The sequence below is a fragment of the Budorcas taxicolor genome, chromosome 18 (assembly GCF_023091745.1).
Source record: "Budorcas taxicolor isolate Tak-1 chromosome 18, Takin1.1, whole genome shotgun sequence".
Taxonomy (NCBI): Eukaryota; Metazoa; Chordata; class Mammalia; order Artiodactyla; family Bovidae; genus Budorcas; species Budorcas taxicolor.
Window position 1 is genome coordinate 49,751,177 of NC_068927.1, and position 25,026 is coordinate 49,776,202.

General features: G+C 60.7%; 2 protein-coding genes across 3 annotated transcripts in view; one reads left to right on the forward strand and one right to left on the reverse strand.

Moving 5' to 3' along the window:
* Positions 1 to 12,501, forward strand: part of ACTN4 (actinin alpha 4) — a 73,465-nt gene extending 60,964 nt beyond the window's left edge. The window contains exons 12-21 of one of the 2 annotated variants that reach the window (XM_052656470.1): positions 3,642 to 3,792; positions 6,110 to 6,218; positions 6,332 to 6,472; positions 6,562 to 6,744; positions 6,842 to 6,976; positions 7,970 to 8,149; positions 8,831 to 8,977; positions 10,291 to 10,356; positions 10,945 to 11,103; positions 11,209 to 12,501. In XM_052656470.1, the coding sequence (XP_052512430.1) occupies positions 3,642 to 3,792; positions 6,110 to 6,218; positions 6,332 to 6,472; positions 6,562 to 6,744; positions 6,842 to 6,976; positions 7,970 to 8,149; positions 8,831 to 8,977; positions 10,291 to 10,356; positions 10,945 to 11,103; positions 11,209 to 11,367 (1,430 nt within the window). In that variant the 3' untranslated portion in view covers positions 11,368 to 12,501. Of the gene's footprint in view, positions 1 to 3,641; positions 3,793 to 6,109; positions 6,219 to 6,331; positions 6,473 to 6,561; positions 6,745 to 6,841; positions 6,977 to 7,969; positions 8,150 to 8,830; positions 8,978 to 9,910; positions 9,992 to 10,290; positions 10,357 to 10,944; positions 11,104 to 11,208 lie in introns of both variants that reach the window. The other variant, XM_052656468.1, reaches the window with a different exon arrangement.
* Positions 12,502 to 12,943: 442 nt separating this feature from the next.
* Positions 12,944 to 24,701, reverse strand: CAPN12 (calpain 12). The gene is made up of 21 exons (XM_052656461.1): positions 24,465 to 24,701; positions 23,956 to 24,025; positions 23,669 to 23,787; positions 23,352 to 23,485; positions 22,364 to 22,541; positions 21,246 to 21,320; positions 21,087 to 21,172; positions 20,941 to 21,015; positions 20,011 to 20,174; positions 19,703 to 19,932; positions 19,224 to 19,235; positions 18,817 to 19,025; positions 18,498 to 18,540; positions 18,322 to 18,381; positions 17,749 to 17,806; positions 17,316 to 17,386; positions 17,164 to 17,226; positions 16,288 to 16,366; positions 13,214 to 13,330; positions 13,057 to 13,115; positions 12,944 to 12,970 (listed from the first exon to the last, which is right to left on the reverse strand). The coding sequence occupies exons 1-21, from the start codon at positions 24,699 to 24,701 to the stop codon at positions 12,944 to 12,946; spliced, it is 2,166 nt and encodes a 721-aa protein (XP_052512421.1).
* Between the last annotated feature and the right edge of the window lie 325 nt (positions 24,702 to 25,026).

Genomic DNA, 25,026 nt, shown 5'->3' on the forward strand with positions numbered 1-25,026 from the left:
TTGGGTGCATCCAGCCCTGGGCAGCGAGGAACAGCTTGGGGCCAGGTCTCCCCAGTCTGCTCTGGCCTGGAGATCACTCATGGGTGGGCGCCTTCCTAGGTCACTGGCGGCCGGTCATCTGAGAATGCAGCCCTGGGCTGGCTGTTTAGGGACGTGACCCCCAGGCCGGCCTGTCTGCCCTGAGGATGGCACCCCTTCAGGCCAGTGGGGCCAGGGGCAGGCTCGCCCCGCTCCTGCAGCTTGGGTTCACGTAGCCTGCCATCCGTCTCCCTCACCCTTTCGAGACCGTGGACCTCGCGCTGAAGAGCCTGTCCTGGCCAGCCTGGGATCCCGAGCACGGTTAGACCAGGGCACGGAGCCGCCTCCTGGCCCTGCTGCCCGACCTGCAGGTGCCACTCACTGACCAGCCTTCGGTGTGGGCCCCCCATGGGAGCTCTTTCTCAACTCCGCCCCATCCAGTGCCTCCCCCGGGGGAGCTTGCCCCCTGTGGGACCCCTTCTTCCAGAAGGGCTGCGGTGACTCCGGTTTCTCGGCAGCTCCACAGCTGCCTGTCCTCTTGGCTCGGGCTGTGGGATTCCATCACGTCCTGGCCCTCAGCTGGGACCCACACCAGGCTGAGATCCCAGATCCCAAGGGCCTGAGAGCCTTCAGGAAACAGCCAGCGCCTAGGAATGCGGAGGGCCTTCCACGGGGCTCCCACCCTCCCGCTCTGGCCGCCTCCTTCCCGCTCTGCCTTGCCCTCCTGCCGCCGGTTTCACGGCTCCTTGGAGGGTGGTTCTTCCTCCAGCCCCCACCCACCCAGCCATTAGGTGAGCATGCTTGCATGCTCAGTTGCTCCAACTCTTTGCAACCCCGTGGGCTGCAGCCCACCAGGCTCCTCTGTCCGTGGGATTCTCCAGGCAAGGATACTGGAGTGGATTGTCACACCCTCCTCCAGGGGATCTTCCCGACCCAGGCATCGAACCTGGGTCTTCTGTATTTCCCGCATTGACCAGCAGGTTCTTGAATAGTAGCACCACCTGGGAAGCCCTTTGGCAGGCAGCCCCAACCCTGGCCAGTTGCTGACACCCACCCAGAGGCTCCCACATGGAGCCTGCCCACCTCTGCCGGCATGTGGACATGAGGCTCTGCAGGCTATGCTGACTGGGGCCCGTGTCACCCATGTCCCTGGCCGCTGCCCAGCGAATGCCCTCCTCACAGGAGCTCCTGAGGATCCTGGCCCTCCTGTGCCAGGGGAGGGATGCGGAGCAGCGGGAGCCAGAAGGCCAGGCGAGGACCACGAAGCCTGTGCTGGGAAGCAGGTGCCTCCCTCTGCCTCGCAGAGGCCACACTTGTGGGTTCTGCCCCTCAGACCTGAGGGAAGGGGAGTTGGCATGTAGTTCATCTGTTGGCTCTTCATTCATTCATTCAACAAACATCTCTCGAGCCTCTTCGCTGTGCTCAGCAGTTTCCCAAGTAGGGAAAGGTTCCTGCCCAGGGAGCTCAGAGACCAACCAGTTTTGCCATTTCTCTTGTCAGAGGTTCCTTGTCACTTAAGTAGGATTTAGAGCGCCCATGTCCCCCACTTGGATGAACCATCTCCTATCATTATCTCTCTCCATCATCCTTCCTTGGTCTCTGAGGATCATCCCTGTGGATTTGCCTCCTGGGGGCCTCTCGTCAGCCCTTCAGCCTCTCTCCTGGGGCTCCAGGAGGCCTGGAAGAGGGTCTCCTGAGGCCGAGGGGAGAAGGGGTGATGGGCCCTCAGAGCTGCTTCCCTGGGAACCTGGCCGGCCTTCACCTGAAGGCGTTTAGAAGTGGGTCCAAGCTTCAGCCAGGGCCCAGCTGCTCCATCGGCCTCCACATGCCTCGGCCCCGCCTCCCCTCAGGCACTCTGGCATCCAGCCCTCCCCCTTGCGTCGGAGCCACTGGGCAGGCCTGTCCATTCTCATTCCCGAGACCTGAAGCCTCTGTCCTCTGAGCCACCAATTACGCTCCACAGGACAGACCAGCCCCCGACCCCGCTGTACCCCTGGGATCGGGTGGAGCAGGCTCCTTAACTGTGTGTGCAGCGGGGGCAGAGGGCAGAGTGAGCTGCTGCCACCCTATAACCCCCTCACCATCCCCTGCAGCCTGCAGGAGTATGTGAGCCTCCACGTGGAGGCTCCTCACAGGGTCTCAGATTGTCTGGGGAGAAAGCGGCACCCCCCCGCCCCCTCCCTCCCTTGGCCTGGCTGCCCCTTGGCCCGGGTCCCAGGCAGCCCTGGCCGTGGCCCCCTCCTCCCCCTTCTTCCCCCTGGCAGCTCCCTTGCGGCAGCTCTGCTGAGGCAGAGAAGTGGTAACCTGCTATTTCTGGTTCCCACCCTTGGGAGAAAGCGATCTGGAGAAGGGAATTGCAAGCTTGCCTTTGTGGTTGGGCCCACTGCCCCGGGGCCGGGGCGGCAGGGCCCCGTGGAGTCAGGCTCCCAGGCCGAGCTGCCCCCTGCCCGCTGGTTCGGGGCTCTATCCCTGGGATGGCTGCGGTGAGGTGGGCCTGGCTGGGCCCACCCTTTTCGAGATCACCTCACTGGGGCTTTAGCCAAGGGCTGGCATTGGCCCCATTGTACAGAAGAAGGAGCAGGCCAGGAGAGACTGCCTGCTTGGCTGCACATGGCAGACAGCAGTTGGGATTTTCTGGTGCCAGCTGAGGAGGGTTTGGTCTCTGAGCGCGCTCTGAGGGTAGCCCAAGGTTGCTTTATAGGTTAGGGGTCCCAGCATCTCCCCCTCAGTTCTTTGCAGTACCGAGTGTGCAGGGTTCCTCGCCTGAGCTTCTGTCCTAGGGTATATAATTAGCCAGGCTCCGGGCCTAATAACAGTGTTCCTCCCTTCCTTCAAAGGGCCTGACATGGGCCCTGCCTCACTGCACACAGAAAGCCCTTAGGGTAGCACGGAGCAGATGTGTGGTAGGACTCCCTCCCTGAGGGGGCCTGGCGCCCAAGGGCCAGGGAGCAGGCATAGGGGTCAGGATCCCGGAAGAGCCCCAAGTCAGACTTCCCCTCCCCTCTGTACCCCCAGCCCACCCCCCTGCACTGCTGAGGTCCAGTTAGGCCCTCCGCAGGTGGATGTTGACGTTTCCAGCCTTGGTAGCACAGTCCAGATTCTTACCATCTACCAATAAAGGACTTCCCAGGTAGCCTGGTGGTCAAGAACCCACTTGCCAGCGCAGGAGACATTGAGATGTGGGTTTGATCTTTGGGTTAGAAAGATCCCCTGGAGGAGGAAATGGCCACCCACTCTAGTATTCTTGCCTGGAGAACCCCACAAACAGAGGAGCCTGGTGTTCTACAGTCCACAGGGGCATAAAGAATCGGACACGACCGAGCGACTTAGCATACACCAATAAAAGACACTAAGTCTAGAACACAGAGCCTGAGTTGGGACATCTGACTCGCCCCCCAACCCCACAGTGTCTCCCAGCCCCATCCAGGAGGTGTTATAGCTGGGCTTAGAAATACCTGCAAAGGAGGAAGGGAAAAGGTTCCCGGGGTTTCCAGCTTTCGTGGCAGCATCCTTGCCAAGGCAGGGCATGGGGTCTGCACCCCACTCCCCTCCCTCTGGTCGGACACCCCCTCTGGACCCGCGACACTGTTGGGTAAGCACCCCTGCTCTCCGTCCCACCTCAGGGAAGGAGGCCATGCTGAAGCACCGGGACTATGAGACGGCCACCCTGTCGGACATCAAGGCCCTCATCCGCAAGCATGAAGCCTTCGAGAGCGACCTGGCCGCCCACCAGGACCGCGTGGAGCAGATTGCCGCCATCGCCCAGGAGCTCAAGTATGTGTGGGCTCACGGTCCACTGCTTTCCTGCCAGCACCTGGCCCGGAGCGGTGGTGGGGCAGGTGGAGGGGTTCCCCTGGCCCTTTCCACCCTCACCCCCTCCTTTCTCATGCCAAGAAGGAGCCTTACGGGGTGATGCCTTTTGTCCGCCTGTCTTAACCCCAGATGAGACCCATAGTGGGATCTACGTTCCCCAGCAGAAGGGAGGTCTCTGGCCCCCTGAGGTGGTGGGCAGCCTAGCCCACGGCCCCCACCCATGGCTCCCCAAGGGAATCGGGCTGCACAGAGAGCCCATTGTTCGGCCCGGCCCTTCCCTCTGCTGCTCAGAATACACTTATTGTAAGAGCTTCCAGGCAGCCGGTTCTCTGCCCTCCCCGCCCCACCCCAGTCAGATAAACTCGTGCACACAATTAGTACACTGAGTCTCCAGCACAGTGAAAGGGAGCCTTATTCCCCCAGCGCAGGGGCCAGCAGCAGGCAAGGCCCAGGGAGCGGGAGGCCCCAGCCATTACTTCATGGAAAATCCACAGGCCCTGGAGGGGCGGCAGGACTCCCAAAATAGCTGTCTGCTCAAAAATAGGATCCTTGGCTGGAGTCGGCCTTTCGACAGACACCTCCCACCCTGTCACAGTCATCCCCGAAGTTCTGCCTGTTCCTCCAAGGCAGGGGCCCAGCGGCGAGGCCTGAAGGAGCCCCACGCCGGGCAGGGCCGTCTCCCTGACTCACTCCCTCCACACTGCCCAGCTGCTCTGGGGCTCCCCGTGTGCTCGCCCAGGAGCAGAAGTACTAGCAGGCACAGTCCTGGGTGCATACGCCCTCACTGGGCACTGCTGGGGGTCCTGCAGCTCCTCTAGGATCAAGCCCCCTGTACCTGGCACGTCCAGGCCGAGGAGAGTGAGGTCATGGATACAGACGCCCACCATCTGCAGGGGTTGTGGGGGTGGGACAGGCGAGCCCCTGGATGCTGGTTGGCAACAGACTTGCCATCAGCGCTAGACCAGCCCACTGCTCAGGCAATGGGAATGGCCATGTGAAACCCATCGCCCTGAGCCAGGGAGCTGATAGTCCCCCAGGCAGCTCTCTGGACAGTCACCCTGGAGGAAGGGGGGAGGGTTGTTTGGGGTGCCGTCCATTCCCCCGCAGATGAGGCAGAGGCCAAGGGCCGCCTGGGCTGAGCCTGGAGGGCAGCCCAGCTGAGCATCGATTAATGATAATGATGAAAGCTCAGAGCACTCAGGGCCCTCCGTGTGCCAGCTCATCAGTCCCGTTGATCGTCTGTTACAGAGCTAGGACTGAGGCACACAGAGGCCAAGGGCCTGCCCTGGGTCACACAGCTAGGGAGTGAGTGAGATGCGAGTGGAACCCAGACCGGCCTGGCCCCTGCGTGGAGCGCTGCCTTGCTGCTCCTCCAGCCCTTGCCTGCTCCCCTGGCCCCTGTATCCTGCCTGACTGCCTGGTCACCCTAGACCTGTGCACCGACTCCCTAGGAGCCTGCTGCTGGGAGTGCCCAAGTGTGACCCCAGGAGGCGGCAGGCCTGGGGCTGATGCTCAGGAGTGGAGTGGGGGGGCAAGAGCTATGGTATCAGCTCAGTGTTCCCAGCCTCAGTCAAGGCAACAGTAATACCCATTCCCTGATCAGCTTGTTTTTTTCCCTTGAGCATATTGTTAGTTGCTTAGCATGAGATTGCAGGCTAGTCACACACTTTTTCCCTAATACCCATAAAAACATACCCTTTAATGACTTCCTACTTTCACCCACTGGGCGCCAAGGACTGTTCTCAGCACTTCTCATGTGTTAAGTAACTTGGTGTCCTCACAGCCCCACCCCATCTCGCAGATGAAAAAACCGAGGGATCCAGAGGGAATTCACTCGCCCAGGGTCACACAGGTTCAAAATCGGGAGCTGGAATTCACGCCTAGGGAACTTGGCTCCAGAGCCTTGTCCTCTAACCAGCATGCTCTGCTAGCCTTTCTGTAAACAGAAAAAGCAACCCAGGGGCTTCCCTGGGGGTGCACTGCTCAGGACTCTGCTTCCACTGCTGGGGGTTTGGGCTTGGCTGCTGCCCGGGGAACTCAGATCCCACAGCCACATGGCACAGCCCAGAAAGCAATCCAGATAAGGCGTGGCTGAGGGTCACAGTCTGGGAGCCCTGTGTCAGCAGCTCTTGACAGGAAGCTCTGTTGTCCTTTCCCCGCCAACCCCCTCGCCAGTTCCTCCTGCCTCAGCCCAGAGAGGTGGTGTTCCCCAGCACCAGGGCCTGGGATGCATGTGGGCGGGTGGGTCCAGTCTCACCCCCCTCTGCCCGGTCCACAGCGAGCTGGATTACTACGACTCCCACAATGTCAACACGCGCTGCCAGAAGATCTGTGACCAGTGGGATGCCCTTGGCTCTCTGACCCACAGTCGCAGGGAAGCCCTGGAGGTGAGCGGTGGCGGGGGTGGGGGTGGGTGCCCTCAGAGCTTCCCAGACCCCAGCTCACCATGCACGGCCCCTGCTGGCCCTCTGACCTCCCTTCTCTGTCCCTGTCGCACCAGAAAACGGAGAAGCAGCTGGAGACCATTGACCAGCTGCACCTGGAGTACGCCAAGCGGGCGGCCCCCTTCAACAACTGGATGGAGAGCGCCATGGAGGACCTCCAGGACATGTTCATCGTCCACACCATCGAGGAAATCGAGGTCCGCCCCCGCCCCCCTGCCCTTTTCGGGGCTTGTGGGCCCTCTGGGGGCCGGGCCGCCCCCTCACCCCTTCTCTTCACATCCCCCAGGGTCTGATCTCAGCCCATGACCAGTTCAAGTCGACACTGCCGGATGCTGACAGGGAGCGGGAGGCCATCCTGGCCATCCACAAGGAAGCCCAGCGGATCGCCGAGAGCAACCACATCAAGCTCTCAGGCAGCAACCCCTACACCACCGTCACTCCCCAGATCATCAACTCCAAGTGGGAGAAGGCAGGCGCCGCCCAGCCACCCACCTGCTGGCAGGCCGGGGAGGGGCTGCCAGGCGAAGGGCCGCCCCTTGACTGCCCCTGCCCGCGTGCCTCCGCAGGTGCAGCAGCTGGTGCCCAAGCGGGACCACGCCCTCCTGGAGGAGCAGAGCAAACAGCAGTCCAACGAGCACCTCCGCCGCCAGTTTGCCAGCCAGGCCAACATCGTGGGGCCCTGGATCCAGACGAAGATGGAGGTGAGGGCATCGCCCCAGCCTTGCTGCACCCCAAGAATCTCTTGGCAGAATTGAGCAAGAGGCCCTGCTGAATGGGAGGCTGCCCGCCCCTGGCAGGAAGTCCACAGTGCTCCGTGGGGCCAGTGGACCTGGGGGCCTCGTGGGATCGGGAAGGTTATATCGATGGAAATGGCGGTGCCATCCAGCGCGAGACTGCGCTAGGGGTCAGGGAGAGGCGGTCTCAAGTCGATTCTGCCCTCAGCTGCTGCTCCGGAGTCAGGCACACATAACCTCTGCCGCTCAGTGTTACGTCCCCCTGAAAGGGGATGGAGAGTGTTGCTTCATTTCCTCAGCGAACAGTTGGGCACTGCCCTGCGCCAGCCCCCTCGTGAGCACCGCGGTGTCACTGTGACCAAGGTGGTCTGAGCTCAGACCCTCACGAGCATGCGCGTTCCGCCCTGATGATCCAGCCCAGGGGAGGCTTGTAACCATGCCCCTCGCTGCCCTTCGGGTTGCTGCTGACCGAGCGGAATCACTGAAACTCACGACCAGTCTGAGAGGTCCGGGCAGGCAGCCCAGGGCATAGTACCAGCCGCTGTGGTGGGGCGAGGCGTGGGGGCGCTCAAGAGCCCTGGTTCTGAAGTGCACCAGGCCTGGGTTCCCAGCCCGGCTCTGCCTCATACTGTGATAAGCTGCCCTCTCCCAGCCTCAGTTTCCAGCTCTGCAGGAGGGGCTTGTCCCAGGCTTGGGCCTCACAGGGAGGGAGTGGTGGGGGTGGACCTGCGAAGCACTGGGGCAGAAACTCTGGTCACTGCTGCTGTGCTGGAGGGCGGGGCTGGGGGGACAGTCAGTGAGTGGCAGGCCTCTGGGAGAGGACCTTCGGGCCGGAGGTGGCCTCTCTGCCACCACCACTACCAATCCGGGGTGCGGTAGCCAGCGACAGGGCTCCTCCCGGTGGCTGGTGGGGGCCGAGGGCCCGCCAGCCCCAGCCCAGCGCCTCCCTCCTCTGTGCAGGAGATCGGGCGCATCTCCATCGAGATGAACGGGACGCTGGAGGACCAGCTGAGCCACCTGAAGCAGTATGAGCGCAGCATCGTGGACTACAAGCCCAACCTGGACCTGCTTGAGCAGCAGCACCAGCTCATCCAGGAGGCCCTCATCTTCGACAACAAGCACACCAACTATACCATGGAGGTGCGCCCTGCTCGCCCCGCCAGCCCGAGCCAGGCTGCTGCCTTCTTCCAGTTGGTTTCTGCCCTGTAGAAAAGCCGGCTCCCGCTTTCTCTCTTTCACTCTGACCGCAGAGACTGGATCCCATGTTCATATTTTTTGAAGAGTTGACTTCCTTACCAGTACTCTCCCATCACCATGATCACACACATCTCAGGACAATCTCCCTGGAGAGCCGGGAGGGCAGCAGCACCTGCCCCCTACTATGGCCTCAGCCATTTGATCCTTTGGTTCTTGCTTGACAGCTGGTTGCTGTCAGACTGGCAGCTTGAAATGATCCCTGGTGATAAGCCCTGAGACCATGCAAATCCTAGGGTGCCACTAAATAAAAGGAAGGGAGAGGAGTTTCCCCAGAAAGCTAGATAAGTGTTGCCTAGAACATCTCTGCAGAGTTCCCCTGAGGATCCTGGCATGGGTGTTAGGCCCCAGTCCTTGGCTGCGTCGTGACCGGGAGCGTGCTGTGAACCGGGGCCCTGGTGGGCAGGCAGAGGCAGGCATGTGGCTGTGTCCCTATGTGCACGGGAGTGTGTGGGACTGGGTTGGCTCTGGGAGAGGATTAGGAGAAACCCAAGTCTGACCCCCCTGAGCTGCAGCTACTGTGGTACCACTGGCCCAGCCTGCACTCACGCCCTGGTTCCTCCCCAGCACATCCGGGTGGGCTGGGAGCAGCTGCTCACCACCATCGCCCGCACCATCAACGAGGTTGAGAACCAGATCCTCACCCGCGACGCCAAGGGCATCAGCCAGGAGCAGATGCAGGAGTTCCGGGCGTCCTTCAACCACTTCGACAAGGTGAGCGGCTCCCTCAGCCCCCGTCTTCCCTCCTTCCCCGCTGTCACCTCCCACCCCGCCCCCTCCGTCTTCACATCTGTCTGTCTGTTCACATCACAGTCCCTGAGTATCAGAGGCCACTCACAGGCTGGCAGGGACCCAGCTTCCCTCAGGAGAAAGGGTAACCCCTGGCTCTGTCCCTGGAGCTGTGCCTCCCCACCCACCTGCCAGGGCAACCCTGAAGGGACAAGTGCCAGCACCCCCAGGGATCCAAGACAGACAAACAGACAAGTGTCAGCACCCCCGGGGATCCCAGATACACACACACACACACACACACACAGACAAGTGCCAGCACCCCCGGGTATCCGAGACAGACACACACACACACACACACACACATACACACGGACAAGTGCCAGCACCCCCCGGGAATCCAAGACACACATACACACACTCACTGTTCTTAAAAGTCAGACGTGGCCTGGAAGCCCCATTAGACGGTCCCCGCGCGCCAGTTTGCCCCAGGCCCTCCCTGCTGGGCTTGAGGTGCCATCCACCTGCCGTCCGTGGGGAGGATGTGCTCCAGGGGTTAGCAGGGCCCTGCATCCCACACAAGAGGGGGCAGTCCCCTCTCTCCCACCCCAGATCCTGGAGGCCAGGAGAGCTCCCCTGTTCCCTCCCAGGAGTCCTGGGACTTGAGTCCTGCACCTCTCAGCCCCCACCCTGCCCTGGCCCAGAGGAGGCGGGGTGAGGCCTCTGACCACCCTCCAGGCCCCACCCTGCCATCACCTTGTCCTTGTCACCTCTAACTCTGTGTTTCCCTCCCCCCGCCCCGTGTGTCCCCCTCCCCCGCCCTCTGCATGTGACCCCGGCCCCCGGCCCTGCCTCTGCCGGCCTGGTCTCCACACCGCCCGCCCCTCCTGCACACCTGCCTCCGGATGCCGCCGGCAGGACCATGGCGGGGCGCTGGGGCCGGAAGAGTTCAAGGCCTGCCTCATCAGCCTGGGCTACGACGTGGAGAACGACCGGCAGGTACGCGCCCCCGGGGCCCCAGCGGACCGTGGCATTAACTGCTCTTCTCTCTCTCTCCTTCTCTCTGTCTCCCTTCCCTCGGCCACCCCACCCCTCGCCATCGTGTGCCATCTCACCGGCGCTCTTGCCTCCTCCTCCCCGCCCCGTGTCTCTCCGGACGCCTGCCCCCTTACCTGGTTTCTCGGGCCGCCTCTGTCTGCCCCGCTCCCGCCACTGTCCTGTCTCGCTGTGCGCACGGGGCGGCCCCTCTTGCCTACTCTGGGCCCGGCCTCCTCTGCTGTCCCTGGGTCCTGGAGCAGAAGCAGACAGGCAGCATGGACTCCGATGACTTCAGGGCTCTGCTTATCTCCACAGGATACAGCCTGGTATGCCGCCTCTGCCTGCCCTGCTGCTCGGCCTTTCCCCCCCCCCACTCCTGCCTCCCTCTCACCCTCCTCACCACCTCCAGAGTCTCCGTGTCCTCGGGGACCCTCCTCCACCAGAGCAGCGCGGCCTAGCCTCCCTCCTCCTCCTCCGCTGCCTCTGCTGGGCGGGGTCCCTCCGACGACGGCCCCCCCACCCCACCCCCTGGAGCCTCCTACCTCCTGCCCTGGAAGTCTCCGGAGAGAGGAGGCCAGGCCTCCCGCGCTCCCTGCTTCTCTTTCTCTCTCTCTCTTTCTTTCTTCCTCGCCCTCCAGAGCTAACTTGTGAGCCAGGGCTGAGGAGCAGTAGGCCTGTTCGATCCTCACCCCAACTCCCCACTTCCCAGGATCGTGGGAGGGGCGGAGCGGAGGGCGCGTGGGGCGGCGGGCCTCGGGGGAGCCAGGACCCTCGGAGGCCCGCCGACGCCACTGGTCCCGTGTGCTGGGCTGGGCCCTGCTCTCCCGGCTCCATGTTCTAGCCGCTGGGCCAGGCCCGGCCTGCCCTGCGCTGCTCAAGGGCCACCTGTCCCCCGCCCACACCCCCCCTCACAGGGCGATGCCGAGTTCAACCGCATCATGAGCGTGGTGGACCCCAACCACAGCGGCCTCGTGACCTTCCAAGCCTTCATCGACTTCATGTCGAGGGAGACCACCGACACAGACACGGCTGACCAGGTCATCGCCTCCTTCAAGGTCCTGGCTGGGGACAAGGTGAGCCAGACACCAGGCGGACAGGCACTCAGGGGCCGGGCAGGCCAGTGTATGTGCCGGGGGTGGGTGAGGGCTGACCCAGACTCCCACCCTGCCGCCCCCCAGAACTTCATCACAGCCGAGGAGCTGCGGAGAGAGCTGCCGCCCGACCAGGCCGAGTACTGCATCGCCCGCATGGCACCCTACCAGGGCCCCGACGCCGTGCCCGGCGCCCTCGACTACAAGTCCTTCTCCACAGCCCTGTACGGAGAGAGCGACCTGTGAGGCCCGCTCGGAGCACCCCCGAGCAAACGGCCCTCCCTCACAGCCTCCCAGAGGGGCTGGGGAGCCCCTCCATCCCACCTCCCCACCGCGAGGGCCCCGGCCGCTCCTCTGACTCTGTATCTATGCAAAGCACTCTCTGTCAGTCTTGCTGGGGGGGCGGGTGGGCAGGGAGGGGCTGGGGCAGGCTCTCTCCTCTCTCTCTGTGGTCGGCCGCAAGGCTCTCCCTCCCCCTGGATGGGGGCCGGGGAGGCTTACCGGGGTCAGCGCTTCTGGTCTGGTAAATATATATGATGTGTTGTTTCCTTTTGGGTTTTTTTTTTTCTAACTTTGTGGAGGGAACAGTGGATCCTCACAGCAAAACAGGCCCCCTCCAAGCCCTAGAAACGGCACCCCCACCCCTTCTCCCCCGAGGTCCCTTCAAGGCCTCCTACATCCAGGCCAAAGCCCGACGTGCCTTGTTCAGGAACCGCCGAACCTGCAATGGGCCCCGCAGAGGGTGCCCGGGCCGCCCGGCAGGAAAGAGGACCTGCCTGCTCCATCTCCCCTCCCCTCCAGCTTGGCGTTGCCAGGACGTGAGGGGCTTCAGCTCAGTCCCCCCTCTTCTGCGATAGGAGTGGGGCCAGGCAGACGAGCCTCCGGCCCTCATCCCGACACTCCCCTCTTTGCTTTGTCTGGACCTGTGTATCTCTTCAGATTTTCTAAGGACCACCCTCCTTCCCCAAACTGCGCCCCCCTCCTCTTGACACACACACACACACACACACAAATTCACACAAAAAAAGCTATAAAATCAATCTTTCAGAGAATTACTATTTACTTTATTAACTTACGGATTTATTATATAAATATATATTCACCTAGCAACATATCTCCGCCGCCTCTTGCTCTCATAATGAAGACATAGCTGATTGGCTCCCCTCCCCCAGCCCCTCACCGATTCTCTCTGATGTCTGCCGTCGGGCATGGGTCTCTGGGGACCCTCCTGAGGTGGAGGGTGGGCTGCTGGCCTAGTTGCCTGTTAGTGGATGGTTTTGCTCTCCCTTCCCTAACCGCCCCGCCCCCCCCCCCCCCCCGCCTTATTTTTTTGAGTTTATTCTTGATTATTTTTTCCCAGTTTCTGGATAAACCTCCCTTCTGGGGACAGGATAATAAAACATGTAATATTTTTAAGGATTCCTACAGCGTCCTCTGTCTTTCTATCCCTGTTCTCCACTTCTTTGGAGAGTGATGATGGAGCACCCCTTCCCAGAGCGAAGTGGGGGCTTGGGCGCAACCCAGTCCTTGTTCCCGTGAGTGTGTGAGCGTAGGGGTGCCTCTGGGGACCCACTCTGGGCCAGCCACTGTTCTCAGCGTGTGATGTGGGCAGACTCGTGCAGCCCGCACAGGGCAGGACAAAACAGAGAGGTGCAGGGATTTGCCCAGTGTCACCCAGCCGGTGAGGGGTGGGGCCTGAAATCAGCTCCAGGCAGGCTGGCTCCCAAGGCTGTGCTCAGACCACCGTCCACCGTCAGAGCAGCTGCTCCCTCCCCGCGGTCCGGGCTGGTATGGGGGAGAGGCAGGGATCCCGGGCTGAGATCTAGGAGAAGGTGGCCACCTGCATCCACTGGGCGAGAGGAGACAGCAGGGGTGAGGCTGGGGGGCTCCCGGCACTCCCCCTACCTCCACCTGTGCCCTGCATTCCAGGCTCACCTGTCTGTGGGTCAGGCAGACGACCCCCTCACCCCCATCCAGGTACTGGCTGCAGTGGCCTGTGCAGAGAGGGGTGAGGTGAGGGCCCACCTGCCTGGTTCCGCAGCCCCGGAGACCGCCTCCCCCCTGCCCCACCAGTGCTGGGGAGGGCACTCACGGAAGATGCAGATGAGCTGGGCCATGCAGGACACGAAGCGCTCAAAGTCCACACGCAGGCGGCTGTCACGGTAGCGGCTCGTGAGGGCCTGGGTCAGCTGGTTGTTCAGGTGGAAGCCTGGGGGAGGCCACCTCTGAGGCCCGGCTGCCCCCTGAGCCCACCTCCGGGTCGCACCACCCCCTCTGACTACCCAGGGAATGCAGACACACTTCAGGGGCCTGGTCCCATCTCTGCAGTCCCAGCTCTGCCTCATCCCAGCTGTGAGGCCCCAGGGGCAACTCCCTTCACTTCTCCGGGCCTGTCAAATGGGAACTAGGTCAGCCCTGACCCCACGAGGGTGTGAACGTGTTGGATGTCTAGAGCTTAGGACAGTATCTGCTGGCACATTGTGACCTCTGCCAGTGTTGTTATCCCTTTAAACTCAGAATTTCTGCTAATAGACACTGGAGAATACCTCCGTGCAGCAAAGCATTTTTGCCAGTCCCATATGGAGTCAATATCTTGACACTTCACATCAGGTGCCATTTCTAGAGTTTAGAAATCATCTCTGGGGCTCTGCCCTGGTGGGCCAGTGGTTAAGACTCCTGCTCCCCCACTGCACGAGGCATGGGTTCAGTCTCTGGTCCCTGGTCAGGGAACTAGGATCCCACGTGCGATGAGGTGTGGCCAAAAATAAAGCAAAAAAAAAAAAATATATATATATATATATATGTGTGTGTGTGTGTGTATATATATATATATATATTTAAAGCTTCTTTGACAAGGAATTTCAAGAGAGGCCTTTAAAACCTGGTACTGGTGAACCCCCTTACCAAGGTTACTGGGCCCTAGAGACCAGGACCTGGTTACCCCTCCCTAGGGCCCCCATTGTCCCTACGCACCTGGTAGCCCACACAGGCTATGCCTCATCTGCTCCCCTCACCCACCCACCCCCACTTGACCTAGGGCTTTGTCTCACTGCCTTCTACACTTGATGTTCCCTCCGCCCAGAGCACCATGTCCTCCTCTGGTACACACCTCCTCCAGGAAGTCCTCTCAGATATTCAGCCCCACCCCCACAAGCAGCATCACGCTCCCCTTCTGGGCTCCCACAGCTCCCTGCACCTCCACGTCCCTGCCCTGACCGTCCTCCTTCCCAGGCTGTCACTGTCATTAGTGACTGTCACTGTCATTAGTGGCTCTGGGACTAAGCAGGGGAGAGGTCTGGAAAAGGTGCCTGGTCCCCACAGAATCCCCAGCATCAGCCAGCACAGGGCCTGGAGCAGGGCGGGGTTCGGGGGTGTTCCTGGAGCAGTGGACAGGATAAGGTCAGAGCAGGTTCTGCCTGGCCCCCCAGCGCAGAGCTGCCAGGGTCTTCCCGCCATGACTTCCTGCTGGCCGCTCCCTGGCATTCCCTCCACTACACGCAGCCTTCCGCTTGCCTGCCAGCTCCAGCCTCACACACACCCTGATCCTGGACTTGCCTCTCCCTCCTCCTCTCCCTCCTCCCGCTGATAAGTGCTAAAGAGCTGTCCTGTCTTCCCCCACCAGTCTCCTCTCTGACCACCTCTCCCTCCCCACTTGGCCCCAGCCATACCATCCCCCCCAGCCCCCTCCTCAGTCCTCCTCTCATCACTGAGCCCCGCCGTTCTCTCCTCTCTTCACACTGGCCTCTATAGTGCCTTTTCACTGCCTTTCCCTCTGTCTGGACGGCTCTTCCCCAGCGCCCCCAGGCTCACTCCCCGTCCTTCAGATCTCTGTTCAGCCATCACTTCAGTGAGGCCTTCCTTGCTGGCCCTGTCTTAACCCGCAGCCCGCTCGCTGCATGTCCCAGCATCCTGGCCTGCTTCCTTTCCCCACCACAGACCTCCTCACCAGCGGGCACTCTGCTCGTTGGTGTACATGCACCACCGGAACGTCAGCCTCGCGAGAGCAATTTTTTCTGCCTAGACTGACACAAGCCGCCTACCGAGGGATGCTGAGTGAATAGCACAGCCTTCCATCCTCACCTGCTGTCTGTCTACCTGGGACTCTGTTTCTCAGGCTCACGTCTCCCCATCTTCTCTGACTCCATCTCCCCCACTGTCTTCTTCATGTTCAGTCACTCAGTCGTGTCTGACTCTTTGCAACCCCATGGACTGGAGCACACCAGGCTTTCCTGTCCTTCACCATCTCCCAGTGCTTGCTCAATCTCAGGTCCATTGAGTTGGTGATGCCATCCAACCCTCTCATCCTCTGCCGTCCCCTTTTCCTCCTGCCCTCAATCCTTCCCAGCATCAGGGTCTTTTCTAATGAGTCGCCTCTTGAGTTCCTTTTCTTGTATCTCCCTGGACCTTTGACCCCGCCCTTCTGCCCCTCCGACTCTGGGTCACATCCCCCCAGCCTCCCATCCCTCCATGTTGCATCCTTCCTTTTGCTATGGCCGATGAGCCCTGGGGCGGGGCGTGGGGTCTGGCAGCTCTGTGTCTGACCCCAGCCTCCACTCCTTCCATGCAAGGTGAGGTGGGGGGCAAATCGCACTCCCACACCTTTTCTAACTGTGTGGCCCTGGAAGATGTGGGTCTCTGGCTCTGTGCCGTGGCTAGGGTTTTGTGCTCCCACACAAATAGAAGGGGATTGTTCTACGTCTCCTGCAAGAACTCAGGAAGGCTCCAGTGAGAGCCTTCGTTTAGGTGACCTGGCCTGAGTGAATAGAAGCTAAGTTCCCAGCATTAAGCCCTGTGGACGCCATTCCACAGGCTCCTTCCTGCCACCCTCTGTATGAGCCATTTTGCAGAGAGGAAAACAGAGGTTCCAGGAGGTGGACTCAAGAGCCCAGGGCCACCCAAGGAGTCCAGGACATTCTACTCTGAGGCCTTGTGGGCTGGGGCCTCTCAGACACCAGTTCCCAAGGCCCCCACTTCCCCTCGGGGGAGGCCCCACTCCCACAGCGCCCTCCTCCCCCCACACAGTGGAGTTCCCCCTTCGGACCTCTTTTAGGGTCACCCAGTTCCTGCACAAACTAAGGTGTAGGCTTTGTGGGTGCGGGGGAGGGGTGTGGGGGAGGTGGGGGGAGCAGATCCATCCCCAGGAGCCCCCAGGACCTCTGTCCATACCCGCCGCATTCAGCGCCAGCCTCAGCTCATAGGAGTTCATGGTTCCAGAGGCGTCCTCGTCGAACTTATCGAATGTGGCCTGGGCAGGGAGGTCTGGGTCAGTCCCACCCCCGGGTCCCGGAGCACCCTCAAGAAGGCTGAAAGGGGGCCTGAGTTCCCACCCACCCGCCTCCCTTTCTTCCTGGCTTTTCTATGCCAGCAGCTGAACCACTTTGGGTCTCTGTTGCCCACGTAAAGTGGAAATAATAGTACCAGCAGTAATAGGCGGGTTGTGGGGACAACATGAGATTCTACCCACAAAGGGCTCAGTGAACAGTAGCTTGCCACTTGTAGTATGGGAAGGCCTGTGACTGTTCTCCTCACAGAGGTCCAAAGCAGCAGGAATGATGGCCTCCCAGCCGTAGACCAGCAAAGGCCCGCTCAGGTCACATAGCCAGAAAGGGGCTGAGCTGGAAGCTGGGCTTCCAACCCAGGATCAGAGTGCCCCCTAAAGGGACAAAGTGGTGCTAGTGGTAAAGAACCTGCCTGCCAATGCAGGAGACAGATGCGGGTTCGATCCCTGGGTCAGAAAGATCCCCTGGAGGAGGGCATGGCAACCCAGTCCAGTATTCTTGCCTGGAGAATTCCATGGACAGAGGAGCCTGGCGGGCTGTTGTCCACAGGGCCACAAAGACTCAGACACAACTGAAGCGACTTAGCGCACGCATGCAAAGGGACAACAACGGCGGTAGGGGCAGGACATCCTCGAGGCTGGCGTGGTGCCGGCCGGTTCCCCCTTCTCCCCTGGGATCCCGCTAGCCCACAGTGCACCTAGGTCTATTAGTAAAGGTTCCTGGCCCTCCAGGAGGAGGTGCCCCGCCCAGTGCCCTACCTTACCTGCCACTCCAGGAGGTGGCCCCAGAGCTGCTGGAAGTGGTACAAGTCCAGACTTCCCCCATGCTGGGGAGGGAGCATCTGGTTAAGGTCAATGTTTCCAGAAGGGGAGCCGAGGCCATTCCCCCTCCCTGGGCACTGCCCCCATAATATACCCCAAAACACTGCAGCAGCTGCTCACAGGTCCTGAGCCCGATTTCTCTGGGGGTCTGGGCATGGGCCCTGGCTACAGGGAAAACAAAAAGATAGCACTTCCCACATCCTGGTCATCACGGTAAGTGCTCAGGATTATTGTTATCTCTGAAAGTCCTGCGACTGATGAAAACTAGCAGAGCTGGGATTTGAACCCAGGCAAGGTGGTCTGGGTCAGTGCTTAGGGCAGCGACACTCCCTGCTTCTCCCTTAGAGGAACGGAGGCTTATGAGTGGCCATGGTCTTGGCCACAGGTCCCATCACAGGATCCACAGTTCCGGCCACAGGGGAGGCGCTGGCAAGCTGAAGCCAGGGTTCCCGTGGCCTTTCTCCCAGCAGCATCGTGGATGGACACACATGGGGGCTCCGGGTGTCCACTCTTGGTCCCCAACTCACCAGGCTCCAGGGCGATGCTTAACAAGATCTGGAGCTGAGGGGCGCCAAGTTCTTCCTCCTGGCGAGGACAGAGCTGGTTGTGAGGCTGCACTCAGGTAGTCATTCAACAAACAGCCCAGGGTGGGGGGCGGGGGGGGGGCGGCGGGGGGGGGGGAGGATGGGGGTGGGGTGTGGGCCAGACAGCGTGCTGGGAGGTGCTGGGACATGGCAGAGCCTGAGAGAGCCCCGGGCCTGTCAGAGCTCCTGGTCCATGGAGGGAGAGAGATGTGTCCACAGAGAGGTCACGGTTGCAGTGGGGAAGCCCTGGGCTGCTGGAACTCGCAGAGGGCAAGTGGCTGGCTAGCCTGGGGAAAGAAAAGGCCTCAGCCTGGCAGGGGCTGTGAAGGGAGAGAAAGCAGTCCAGGATACAGATTGAGCAAAGGCCCTGTGGCAGGGAAGAGCTGTGAGTGTTCTGGCAAAAGAAGTTCATGATATTTAAGCACAGAGAGACTGGAAAACTAAAGCAAAATGAGATGTTTATGACGAGGGGAGGGGAGAGGAGGGAATCCACTTAGCCCTGCCCCACCTCCTCACCTCTCCTGCCAGCTCCTGAAAAAGCTGCTGCAACTCCAGCTCCAGGGGAATGTAGGGGACCTGTGGGGTTGGGGGTAGTTCAGTTCTGGCCAAGAAGTTCCACGCCGCCCCCTTCCCCCGCCTCTCCCGCCCACATACACACACCATAGCGCCCCTTTCCCAGAGCCGCGCCTCACCATCAGCGCGTGCAGGTCGGCGCTGATCACGTCATCTACCTCCCTGCAAATTACAGACGGGAGATGGGGGAGGGGGCGCTCAGCCCGCGGCTGAGGATATGGAGCACTCGGGGTCTCAGCTGAGACTCAGGTTGGGTTTAGGTGGGATCCTGGGCGCCGGGGCTGACGCAGGCGGGGCTGGGGGTCCCGGGAGGCGGGGCTAGGGATCCCGGGGGCGGGGATATGGATCCCGGGGGCGGGGATATGGGTCCCGGGGGCGGGGCTGGGGTCCCGGGGCTGGGCTGGGGATCCCGGGGGCGGGGCTGGGTGTCCAGCTCACATGGCCGTGTGGCTGCGCTCAGAGAACACGCGCAGCGTGAAGTCGGCCTCATCGCCGGCACGGGCGGCGCTGGGCACCACCAGGTAGTGGCCCGGGCGCAGGCGACAGCGGCGGCTCACGTCGCGGCGGGCGCAGAATGGTGAGCGGTCGGCGCGCAGCAGGCCCGACAAGTGCGCGCGACTCCGCGGGGAGTCCCACAGGCCCAGTTGCTGGGGGGGATAAGGCAGCGTGACCACCACCGTCCAAGTTCACCCCATCCGACCTCCGACCCATTCCACCCTCCACACCGCCCTGGACAAACCCACTGGTCACCGATCACCCGAAGCGCGCCTCAGGCCCCCAGGTTGTAGGAGCCGCTGGGGCTGGTTCAGGGATGGATGGAATCTGGGTTCTTTTCTGATACCCACCTCCTCTGGGATCTGCAAGAAGGAAGAGGCAGGGGAGTCAGGGCCCTGGGAGGCAGCCAAGGGGCGGAGCCCTTCCGTGCTCCCTCCACATCCCTGCCTCTTTTCTCCCCACCCCACCACTCCTAAAGGCCCTGCCCCTTAGTTCCTGACCTAGCCCCTCCTGCCCACCCCACCCACCTGTGCCCTCAAGTGCCTTCTCTGCTCTGGGATCCACTCCCAAATCCTCAGCCTTTTCTCCAGCCCTTTCTCTGACTCCTTTCTGATCCCTCTGCCCTCTGCCCTCTGCCCTTCAGCCTCTTCTTGAATCTCTGACGTCCTCAACTGTCTCCTGACCCTGACCCTTGGCCCCCATCCACTACCCCTTCGGCCTCCCCAGCCCCTCTCCACCCGCTCAGATCCCGCCTTGGCCTCCTGTATCTCCATGCTTCTGTGTCTTCCCCTCGCCCCCCCCACCACCTCTGCTCAGCCCAGGGTCCCACCTGGAACACGTGGAAGCCCACGGTCAGGTATTTGAGGCCCTGGGCCCTCAGGCGCCGCTGGTTGCGCTGGATGAGTGATAGGAGAACAGTGCATTTGGGGGTGCGAGCACCCCGCATGGGGCCCCCTGCCCCTGCTGCCCCCCAGCACCCCAAGGATCCATCCTCGTCCTCATCCTCTTCATCAGGCTCCAGCAGCGTCAGCCGGAACTGGGGGTTCATCCAGAAGGTTTCTAGGATAAAGAGACAGGGTTACCCGGCCTGCCACAGCCCCACCCCTGCTTGCCTTTGGGGGCCCCTCCAGGCCTCACCGGCACCAGGCTGGCTCCCGCCAGAGTTGAAGCCGCGCACCCAGCGGCCTTGGAAGGTGTGGATGTGCCAGCCGCCTCCAGCCGGGCTAGGGCCCAGCACTTCGGGGCTCAGCGAGCAGATCTGGACAGTGTCAAAGTGGCGGAAGAAGTCCAGCAGCTCCATCCTGGACGGTGGCTGGTGGTCAGATGCTGCCCAGGCCCTCACCTCCCCAGGGCCCTAGTCTTCCAAATTATCCTGAAACCCCCTCAATCACAAAGCCCCCTGAATTCCTTAAATGTTGCCAGTTACACATCAGTCCCCCGAAATAGACCCCTCCAGCTCCCCTAGTGCATGCTGTGCTAAATCACTTCAGTGGTGCCCGACTCTTTGCGATCTTGTGGACTGCAGCCTGCCAGGCTCCTTTGTTTATGGGACTCTCCAGCAAGAATACAGGAGTGGGTTGCCATGCCCTCCACCAGGGGAGCTTCCCGACCCAGGGATGAACCCGGGTCTCTTACGTCTCCTGCATCGGCGGGTGGGTTCTTTACCACTAGCACCACCAGCTCCCCTAGATTTCTCCCCAAATATTGAGACCCTCAGACCCTCTATTACTAACAAGCATCCTTCAGCCCCTCAACTTGGCCACATTTCAAGAAATGCCCCGAGTGTCACCAACTTTCCCTCGATTGTGCTAAATATCACCCATCCCTCTTCAACCTGTTGAAAATTACTATGCTTCCCAATTCTCCGAATATTACTGCTAATTCTTCAGCTTCCTAAAATAGAACCCAGCTTCCCAAATTACCATGGATATGGTCAGTTTCTCTGCCACTTAGGACTTATCTCCATGAACTTCTTCTGTGTCCCTTCAAGCGAGACTTGCCCCCTTCCCTGATCCCAGTAGCCTGGCACCCCTTGCCCAGGCAGACCTGGGACCCTGTCCCACTCACCAGAACTCGCCATCCTCTTTTTTCACCAGCAAGGCATCACGCCACTCTGTAGGGAGCGCATCCCAGCGTGGGCAGCTGGAAAGACTGAGGTGTAAGGGGTGGGCAGGGGGGAGCCAAGCCACCCACCCACCCCAGATCCATCCCACCTGTCACTCCAGGCCCCATTCCACTCCACTCGGCCCCATGGGTTCCGCAGCCGCAGCAGCCGCACCTTAGTGAAGCCCAGTGACACCTAAAGGAGGCGTGGTCAGCGGGGAGTCTGGTGCCCGGACACACCTTGCCAGCCCACCCTGGGGATTCCTCACCTTGTGCGTGCCCGTGACTGAATATGCGTGTCCCTTCACCAGCCCGTCGTCTGTCCGGTACTCACCCCGATCACTCTGGGCAGAGGACAGGGGACAGTGAGCCACAGTGGGGGGCAGGAGAGTGGCTGCTCCTCTCTGCACTGCCACCTCCTGTCACCAAGGCGGGAGTCACCCAGAGCACCTAACTGAATGGCACCAGGCTCCGAGAAGGTCTGGGAGTTGGGGAGGGAAGGCAAGAGAAGGGAGAGAGAGAGGCAGATGGAGACAAGAGGCTAAAACAGATGAGAGAGACAGAGAAACGGGGACAAAGAAAGATACAGAACAAAAGAAAGAAAGAAAACCACAGAACAGAGAGGAAGAGGCAGGGAAATGCCCAGGACAATCACTACCGAGCAGAGGATTAAGCAAATGAATGAGTGAATGAGTTAGACTGACTCAGCGTATGAGTATGTGATTCGGTCACAGAGGGACACATGACCCAAACTGAGCCCGTGAAAAGCAGTCACAGAACTTTCATGGACCTTCTAAGCAGTACTTTTCTTCACCCTCCTCCCACCTGAGTATGGGCTTCCCAAGCGGTGTGGTAGTAGCGAATCTGCCTGCCAATGCAGGAGACCCCAGAGACTCGGGGTAGACCCCTGAGTCATCCCCTGGAGTCAGAATTAGCAACCCGATCCAATATTCTTGCCTGGAAAACTCCACGGACAGAGCGTGGCAGGCTACAGTCCGCGGGTGTCGCAAAGAGTCAGATATGACCGGGCAACTAAGCACATACCACCTGAACGGTAAGAGGAACCTGCCTCTGGGGGGGTCACTTTTGTGCCCGTGAGAGAAAAGTTTGCAAGTGAATCTAACCCAGAAGCAGGAATTTAAAAAAAAAAACAAAACACCACATTCACAACGTCCACTAAGCACCTGGATCCAGCTGTGGCTGAAGCTTAACTTGTTCTGAGAGCAAATAGATGTCCTTTTGACTGGCTCGTGTTAGATTTGTGGGAGAGAATAAGCCAACAGTGAAAGCAGAGAGGAGAAGGACACAGGACACTGCCTCCTTCTAGTCGTGACTGTGCTCAGATCCTGGTGGGGGGACGGTCTCCATGGGAGTCTGACTCTCTCACCAGGGCAGTGGCCCCCACGAGGGACTCCTTGGCCAGGGCACGGCGCAGGATGGAGAAGAGGCCCGGAGGGTTTGGAGTGTCCTTCTTCAGGTAAAGCACCTCACCTACACCTCCTGTGAAGTCCACAAAAGCCTCATTCATGTGGCCGCCTCGCATCACCTCATAGGAGCCGTGGAGCCTGTGGGAGCGGGTCTGGGGTCAGGCATCTGAGGCATGACTGAGTATCTCGGGCAACCCCTAGGATGTGCGGGGTGGGGTGGGGCCCAGGCTGTGAGTTCCCAGTCTGAGGTCCCATCCCCAAAACTGGCAGACTCTTGAAAAAGGCACATCCTAGAAGCCCTGGAAAATCAGGCCGATGGCTCCTGGGGCCACCAGGAATGCATGATTTGGGCTCATAGGAGAGTTCTGTCAGAATTCTGGGCTTCCTGGGGACTGTGTCTGATATTTTGAGTCTGTGGGAGATTTCTGCTTTGAGGGTGATCCCTGTGGGCCTTGTCAGGGATTTCAGAGCCGCAGAATAGGGAAAAGCAAAGACCTGAGGGTCCCAAGGATTACACCTGATACTTTAGAGGTATCTTGGGTCTCTCGATGGATCAAGAGAGACTGCAGGTCTCTCCAAGGGTAACACTGGGGCCTGACATGTGATATTTCAGGCTCCTTCGGAATTACGAGTGTTTAGTGGGATGGCAGAGCCTGGTGGGCTGCCGTCTATGGGGTCCCACAGAGTCGGACACAACTGAAGCGACTTAGCAGCAGCAGCAGCAGCAGCAGTGGGTATCTAAGAATATTTTGTGTAAAATATGGATGGAGGGAGGTGTTCATGATTTGGAAGTCATTAGGTGATGGTGTAACATGAGGATCCTTGGTTTGAGATCTTTGGCGAAGTGTCTAGGGGATCCCAGAAATCAGGGGGCTCCAGGGGTCCCCTGTGGCCTGAGGGCTGCTGGCTAGGGCTTGAGGTTGCTGCTGGGGGTGTCAGGGTCCTTACTTAGCATAGGCCTTTTCCAGGAGCGGAGCCCAGAACTCGTTCCGCTGATCAGAGCGCACGAACATCAGCTTCCCCTCGCACACAGGCAGCCTGTCGTCCACCACGACGTCCACCCAGCGGCCAAACTGCCAGAGCTGGTGGGGGGGGGCAGGCAGGGCTGGGGTTCAGCTTCCCTCCTCCAACCCTGCTGGGCCCCAGCCCCTGCCCCCCTGACCCTGCTGTACCAGTCCGGGAACTCCAGCTCCAAGGGGACAGCATGAGCTATGAAATCCATGTCACCCTGGGGGTGAGGCATGAACAGAGGAAACGAGCTTTACCTGAAAGTGGAAGACACCTGCGTAGCCATGTTGGAAGCCCTGTCCCGGGGGTACCACACGGGACAGGAGTCGGGGGTACAGAGTGAGGGAGGCAGCAGCCGCAAGAAACCAGCAGTTACCTGGGAGGAAAGGCTGGGATTAAGCGAGGGGGAAAGAAGGCACAAGGGGGAGAGCCTGAAAGGGGGGGGGTGGTGTGGGGTGGGGCAGGGAGGCCAAGGCGGGGCGGCTGCAGGGTCCCGCTGCGACTTGCGGGATCTGGGGGCTCAACATGGATTCAGAGGTCTCACCCAGTCTCCCCTGACACACATCTGTTCGACTCATGTCCTCACAGATGAACTGGGGCTCAGTGCAAAACTCCTGCGGGTGATGAGGAATTCCAGGCCTCAGCCAGGAAGGGGAAGGAAGAAGCCAGGAGGTGAGATGCCTGGGTCCCCTCCTGCCCTCACAGCTCTGGAGTAATGAGCGCCTCCAGCCCCGTGAGAGGCTTGTAAAGCCTGGGGCAGGTGTTTGGCTTCCCTGGGCCTCCCCTGACCCAGGATGGCTGACCGTGCTCTGAGGTGCTCCCACAATGACACTTCCTCCCTCAGACCAGAGGCCCAGCTCCCAACCCCCTCCTCCCGCAGACCAGAGGCCCAGCTCCCAACCTCTTCCCTCAGAGCCAGGAAGCCAGTTCCCAACCCCCTCCTCCCTCAGATCAGAGGCCTAGCTCCCAACTCCCTCCTTCCTCAGACCAGGAGCCCTGTCCTCAGCCCCCTCCTCCCTCAGACCAGGAGCCCAAACCCCATCCACACATTACGTGGGGCCTCTTCCATTCCACCCCTTTGGCCTTCTCCGAGTGGGGCCCCAGCTGGTCGTAGCCAAGGGCATCAGGGCCAGCAGGGAAGTAAGGATCTCGGAACAGGATCCCCTCATCCAGGCAGGCTGCTCGGATTGCTTTGTAGTTCTGGCCGCGAAAGAGCTTTGGGCCCTTGGTTTCAGGCCCTGTCTCCTCATTAACCAACTGGATGGTGACTCTCCTGCTGCCACACGCCATCCGGACACTGTGGGCTCACAGGCTGGCGGCAGGCCCTTTAACCTCCTGAGTCACAGGGGCGGGGCCTCCCCTCTATCTGAACGCAGATGGGGGTCTTTAAGCAGCGAGGAACCTTCCCTCATTAATACTAATTGAGGGTTTGGGGTTCCAGGGAGCAAGGACGCCTCTTCAGCAGTTTCCGCCTCAAGGCGTGGGCCCTTCAGTTGTGGCCAGGGTAGCAGTTTAATGGGCTTGGCCAGCAGTCGGTTTGGAAGGTGGGCAGAGCTGAGGGAGGACCAGATGCCACTGTGGGAGTGCCTAGGAGGTCAGTGTGGAGGGTGCGTCT